Raw genomic sequence first — 7,033 nt, 5'->3', positions numbered from 1 at the left:
TTTTTTTTTTTGATAAAATAAATTTTATCGTGGATAAGATTTTTTTTTCCTTTTATTAAAACGTTGATTCACAGCAAGAACAAGAAGAAGAGGCTATACCTATGCAGCGTTTACAGTTTTATGATAACAAGAATGCAATAGACAATCTGATGGGGAAAGACAGAGGTTTATTCAGCATAATCGATGAAGCATCGAAAAACATGCTCGATTATACACACGTGATAAGCAAAATTCAAAATCGGGCAGGCAATGTTTACGTAAAAGTGGTGAGTTCCCATGAATTTACCGTCGCTCATTACACAGGGAAATTGATCTACGACGCTAGCGATATTGCCGAGAAGAATCGTGACTTTCTCCCTCCGGAGATGATCGAAACTTTGAGGCAATCGGCCATCGGAACCGTGAAAGAAATGTTCACGAACAAACTGACCAAGTCTGGTAATTTGACCATAATCAATGAACATTCGAATCTTGAGGAAAAGAAGACGAACAAAAGCAAATGGAGCACGATTATGCAGGAATCGAAACTAAGGGTAAGATATTGATAGTAATAATTTCAATTTTTGCCATTTCATAAAAAAAAAAAATAAATAAATTAATAAAAGTAAAAAGTAGAACGAAAACGAGATTAGAGGAAAAAAAAAAATGAAAGCGATAAATCGACGATCTTCTGAGGAAAATGGGGAAAAAAAATTGAAGTTTAGAAAAATGTGATTTGACGATTGTTATTTTATAAACAGAGATTTAACACTACATCCCGAGGCCAATTCTCCCAGATACGGAAAATGAGAACGTGCGCGGCTATCTTTAAATCCACCAGCCTTGAAATCCTTAAGAATCTTTCGATAGGAGGCGGAAGCGGTGGTATACATTTCATCAGATGCATAAGATCAGATCTCGAAGGGACACCTCGTGGGTTTTATCGAGAGGTCGTTAGACAACAGATCAGAGCGTTGGCGGTTCTTGACACTGCCAAAGCCAGACAACATGGTTATCCCCATAGAATAACTTTTCCAGAATTTCTTCGAAGGTGAACTAAACTTTTATATCCATCCACGAATATAAAAATATATTTTCGATCGATTCTTTCTTTCTATTCCGATTTTTTTTCTTTTCTTTTTTTTTCTTTTTTTTTTTTTTTTTTTTTTTTTTTTTTTTTTTTTTTTTTTTTTTTTTTTTTTTTTTTTTTGACTGAACTGAAATTAAACTAAACTGAAAAAACCTTTCACGATTAGATATCAATTCTTGGCGTTCGATTTCGATGAAACCGTAGAAATAACTAAGGACAATTGTCGATTGCTATTGATCAGATTAAAATTGGAAGGTTGGATAATTGGAAAGACTAAAGTATTTTTGAAATATTATAACGAGGAATATCTTTCGCGCTTGTACGAGACACAAGTGAAAAAAATAATAAAAGTTCAATGCATGATGAGAGCCTTCTTAGCGCGCAAAAACATGGCGTCGAAGATTACGTCCAATATAAAAAAAGAAATTGGTAGGTAAATTGATAAGGAAAAGAAACGCGATATTAGATGCGAGCCGATTCATCGTTTTTCCATATCTTTTGTTTTTATTTCTTTTTTTAAGAGGCTCGTACTTTTTTTTTCTTTTTTACGACAAGAAATTTAACGAGTATTGTTTCAGTGAAGAAAGCGTCTATAAAGAAAAAGAAGACGGTGGAGCTAACGGAAGAAGAGGCAGCTGTAGTTGTTCAGAAAGGTAGGACAAATATAAATAAGATGTTTGATGAAACATGAGGGAAACAAAATTTTTTGACGAGCCTAATAGTCGTTTTCATCTCATATTTTTAATTCACGTTCCATTATCCATTCTTATAATGATTAATTATAATGTTATATGAAAAAATAGTGTACAGGGGATATTTAGTAAGAACAGAGATGAAGCCTCTTTTAACGAAGGAAAAGATGAGTATGCAAATGATAGATATGATGAAGTTTTACAGCAGCAAATGGAGATCGAAAAGCATATTTCAAGTTCTTCTACGGTACCGTGCAGCCCGGTATCAAGACCTCGTGCAATTTTCGCAACAAGTAAACAAGATCTTTCTTATTTTTTTTCTTCTCAAGTTAATAATAAATAATAGATTTTTAGATTAAAATTTCATTTAAAATTATTTTTAAACAGGTGCATCTGTTCAATCAAGCGATAATAGTATCTCTTGCGACGATGAATAAAGAAATATCCATAGATAAAGTAAATACTAATATTTCGCCATCCACGTACTTGGGCCAAATGAAATTACCCGAAGTACACAAGTTACCTTTCAACTTTAATTCCGAGTTAGCTTTTACTTATTCAAATAAAGGAATAAAAAATGTTGGGTGAGTCGATTTTATGTTATTCTCCTCTTCCAATTTTCCCCTTTTCTCTTTTTAGAAAATTGTTCAGATAAAATTAGCGTCAATTCCTTTCATTAGAATTTCATTTATCATTAATCGTGTTCGTGTGTAGTTTTTATATAGATTTCTGTGTTTTCATCGCGTGATTCGAATTCAAAATTAAACGATACGAATAATATAAAAGTTTTGTTTCGCAATACAAAATGCCTTTCGCGTTGTCCTTCTTTTTTTTTTTTGTAAATGTGCTGTTTTGTCATTATTTTTCGTCTTTCATTGTGTGCCGTCTCTATCGCAACATAAGAGCCGCTTAAAAACTCTTTGAAGTTTTGTGGACTGAAAATCACGTTCTCGCAGATACGCGTCGTCATTGGCATCTGACGAAGAGCACGAAGCTTGGGACGCGCCATTACAAAGACATACAGTGCCTTGGGCCACCAGCAACCAAAGTCGTACCAAAGGTGCCTATCACTATTTTGTTTCGCCCAATCGAGCTGGATCGATAACATCGATAACTCGTCATCTTTATCCACTCGAGAACGGAATTTTTTCTCACATCTTTTTCGTACATTTCAATTATCATTCTATTTCTTTTTTTTTTCTTTTTTTTTTAACCTTGTGTTAAGTTCATCGCACACTGCGCACACAGAGTGCATATCGTTCTTGATTCATAATTCCCTCTGACGTTAAAATAAAATGCAGATAATCTTCTTTCGTATCATTCTGTGTATGCAGTTTGTCTAACTCTTTTCATCAATTTCTCTTTCAGTCAATTAATATTAATTTTATCAATGTGTTCGACAATGTAATCGACAAGAAATTTTAAATCCTTCGTTGATCGGGATCAATTGTCGCGTTTTATGATAATAATGATAATAAATAATACGATACAAAAATAGATAAAAGAATATAAAAAAAACCGCGATTGCTTGAGCTCTTTTTCGGAGAGAATTTACTCTCCATCCAAAATTGCTCTGCATTTTTCAGACGTTGAAGTTCAAACGACGAACTCGCCACATCGTGAACATTCGAACATCGAGGGACAAGATCTGATCGACACTCCGTTTTCCAGAGATCCGAATGTTTCGATCCGATGTCCACCCGATGCGATTCTGTCCCAAAACAGAATGGATGATTCAGGATATCATTACACTTCAAGAAGCATTACTCCCGTGCCACCCGCTAACGCTCATGATCCTCGCTCAGTAAATTTCACTAACTATAAATTAAATTTACTTTTTTTTCTTTTATTCTCTTTTATTATTTATACTCGTAATAATATTTACATTCGTTCATTCTCCATTCTGACCATCTCTCTTTTTTTCAGAATTACGATAGTATCGGATCGATACGCTCTAGAAAACACGCACCGCCTCCACCTGTACCGTTCAATCAACCACAACCACCCCCCGTACATAGCACTGACAATTATAGCTCGAATATTCGAAGTAAAAGCAACGTAGATACCGCTACCTATAATTGGGAATACGAAAATAAAACTAGCAAGAATAACAACGGCAATTCTAATCGGTTCGATCACGCTATTAGTAAAACTAATAACCTTTGATATTTAAGACAATCTCTGATATAAAATCAATACCTATACTTCTTTCTCTTCATTTTTGTTCTTTCCATCTTTCTATTTCAGTATCAATCCGATTCAAGAATTGCAAATGATAGGTCGTAGAGATAACTATAACTATAACGAGGACACCGATGAACCGCCGTTCAATTTTCAGGTAAGATTATTATAAAAAATTACAAAAGTGATTGCTTGGGAGAGCGTATATTGAAAAAAAGAAGAAAAAAAAAGGAAAAAGACTATAACCTGCTCGATGTTGATTCGAACAGGCAATGTTGAGAAAAACGTCTTATCGAGCATCGTTGAAGCGTCCCTCCATCTTCGAGAGTCATTCTCATTCACCGTCACCACTGCCAAGTACGGGATATCGTGGAAATCGGGAGAGCGAATCGAACATCGTATATAAAAGCGGAGGTAGTCGTAGAGATTCTCTCGAGTGGAGTCCCAACGAAATGGTCCGAATGTCTGAGAAATACGCGAAAGAGGCTGTCTGGGGTGAGGATCGATCGGGCATCGGAGGTGGTAACGCGCCCTCGGAAAGTGTGACCGCTGAGATCGCACCGGGAATCGTTATCGAGGGTTACGTGGCCGAGTTGTAAAAATTCGAATCGACGAAACGACGAAAACCTTCCTATGTATCGAAACCGCCACCACGAAAAACTGGGCCAATTAGAATTGCTAATATCGCGAGAAAAAGAAAAAAAAAAAAAAAAGAAAAATTTGAGAAGCCCGCAAGATACTTGTAGCTGTTCCGATGGAAAACAAATGTACGAGTATATATGATTTGAAAAGATTGATACCCAATTCACCAATGTTGCTGACTCAGAGAGGGAAATTTTTTTATCCACAAATATGTACATACGTATATTTTTTTAATGCTTTTCTTTGTTTCTCTTTTACTTAGAGACAAGATGTATCGTTTGTAATAACGTTTCGTCGTGTAAGCTTCTTTTATAAATTTTCATTCTCGCCTCGGGCGAGACGATGACGTCGGAATTTTTGTCCAATGTACAATGATTTTCATCGAGCGATTCGTTCCTCAGCGTGCCCGTTTGTCTTCTTCAACAGTTAGCGATATTCCTTGCTCATTGTACAATTGTTGACAGTTATTTTTTATATTGGCCATATACAGCATACAGATATTCTTGTTAAATTATACACAGATATTTGCATTATTACACCACAAAAAATAATAATAATAACAGTAACAGTAATAATTATAATAATGGTAATGATAATGATAATGATGATGATAATAATAATGATAATGATAATAGTAACAAGAAACTGCTTAAAATATTAAGTCAATGCACTTAAGAAGGATTAATCCACAGAAGAATTAAACACTTATTTCGAATTACACTCCTCGTTAAAAAGATAGCGCACACGTGCTATCTTTAATTTCTCAATGACTGATAATAATATTTTCCGTTTGTGATGAATAATATCAAAACATTAAGAATTTAAGATATGCGGTTCATTGGGAATAAATCATAATATATTAGATTTTGAAAATATCAAAGAAAAACTGTTCATTACCGAAATGATAGCACACTTTGTTAATATGTTTAGAAATTGCTTGGTATTCCATTATAAATCCATCAATAAATAAAGATTGCAGTATATATAATATTATTTAAAATTTATAACATATATAGAATGTGGAAAAAATTAAACTCGATTCTGAAAAAAAAACAGATTTTAAAATTAAAATAGTTATCAGTATCAAAAATATCAATAGTAATAAAAAGAAGTCAATAAAATATACATTTTCTTAAAAAATGTTTTAGATTATGGCAAAAAGAAAAATATGATCGATCAGCCATCATTTTTATCCAATCATGATAAGCGAACAATTTTTTCGTATTCGAATTTTCGTAGCTTTCAATTCGTTGTTGACAAGCAATGAAGCAAATAATGAAAAAATGCGATATTAAAATTTGTTTCAAATATTCGTTGAAATATTCTATAATCATGCAAAAATATTAAGAGACTAAAAGTAAAAAAGAAACCTACGTTAACGACGAAGCACAAAACAGAACGTCTATATTTTGTAAAAAAAAAAGTGCATTTGAAAAAAAAATGGAAAAGAATAGTATTCTAAGATTTTAAAAAAAATTTGATAGTTCTGGATTTTGATGTTATTTTCATATCGTATAAGAAAATGAAAAGAGATTGCATTATTTACAATATGACGACAAATAGAAGGAAGCAACGTAATGATATCGGTTATTTCGATGAGACAAATATCAAATTCATTAATGGAAGAATGAATGAGTATTCAATACAAATCAGAACCTATTTCTTCAGACCTAATTATATTTTTTAACGAGATAATGCGGTTATACGTACATCAAGATTGATCCAATTTTAATGAAAATAATATATCCGTTTTACGATAGCTTGTACGTTTTTCTGATCTTAATTATTATTGAAAATTGCTGATTATTTGTTCGTAATTTATACAAGAATAGTAAACAGTATACGAATTAAAAAAACATTATTGTTTATGGGATATTTTTAAATTTACATTTGTAATTTATATACAAAATCTTTATCAATCAAATCATATGATAAAAGTGATAGAATAGAAGAAGGAATAGATACATTATTAAATAAGTTCATATTGTTGTGCTATCATTTTATATTTAAAATAAAACGATTTCTTTTGTTATACGCTAAGCTATATGATATTTCTAACCAATTGTATATTCCGAACTCTTAATATTTTGGATATTATTCGTGAAAATATTACACGCGTCATTGAGAGATTAAAAATAACATATGTGGCCTATCTTTTTGACGAGAAAATGTATTTAAAAGTTTATATTTGAATTTCTTTTATTGTATTTCACGATATTCATTTATTAAAAGAATCGAATTATTATAAAAAAAAATGCACTTTGCACAATATCGATTTGCATAGCACGAAACTCCCATCACTTTTACAAATATATAATATTTATATATATATATATATATAATATATAATATTTATAAAAATATCGACTGATGCACTATCATATAAGTACATTTTAAGCAATAAAAAATTTGAAAAAGAGATCTTTTTAATTTTTGATTTTTGATAACA

General features: G+C 32.0%; 1 protein-coding gene across 1 annotated transcript in view; it reads left to right on the top strand.

Moving 5' to 3' along the window:
• Positions 1-4,645, top strand: part of LOC102676662 (neither inactivation nor afterpotential protein C) — a 14,221-nt gene extending 9,576 nt beyond the window's left edge. The window contains 11 exon segments of the mRNA XM_031514104.1: positions 41-533; positions 741-1,030; positions 1,236-1,498; positions 1,648-1,722; positions 1,873-2,054; positions 2,149-2,345; positions 2,718-2,821; positions 3,348-3,565; positions 3,688-3,890; positions 4,009-4,099; positions 4,212-4,645. Coding sequence (XP_031369964.1) covers positions 41-533; positions 741-1,030; positions 1,236-1,498; positions 1,648-1,722; positions 1,873-2,054; positions 2,149-2,345; positions 2,718-2,821; positions 3,348-3,565; positions 3,688-3,890; positions 4,009-4,099; positions 4,212-4,541 — 2,446 coding nt within the window. The 3' untranslated portion in view covers positions 4,542-4,645.
• The last annotated feature ends 2,388 nt before the right edge of the window (positions 4,646-7,033 follow it).

Source organism: Apis dorsata, unplaced genomic scaffold (genome assembly GCF_000469605.1).
Source record: "Apis dorsata unplaced genomic scaffold, Apis dorsata 1.3 scaffold_894, whole genome shotgun sequence".
In the NCBI taxonomy this organism is placed as follows: domain Eukaryota; kingdom Metazoa; phylum Arthropoda; class Insecta; order Hymenoptera; family Apidae; genus Apis; species Apis dorsata.
The sequence above is the reverse complement of the archived record's forward strand: the minus strand, read 5'-3'. Positions and strand labels throughout refer to the sequence as shown.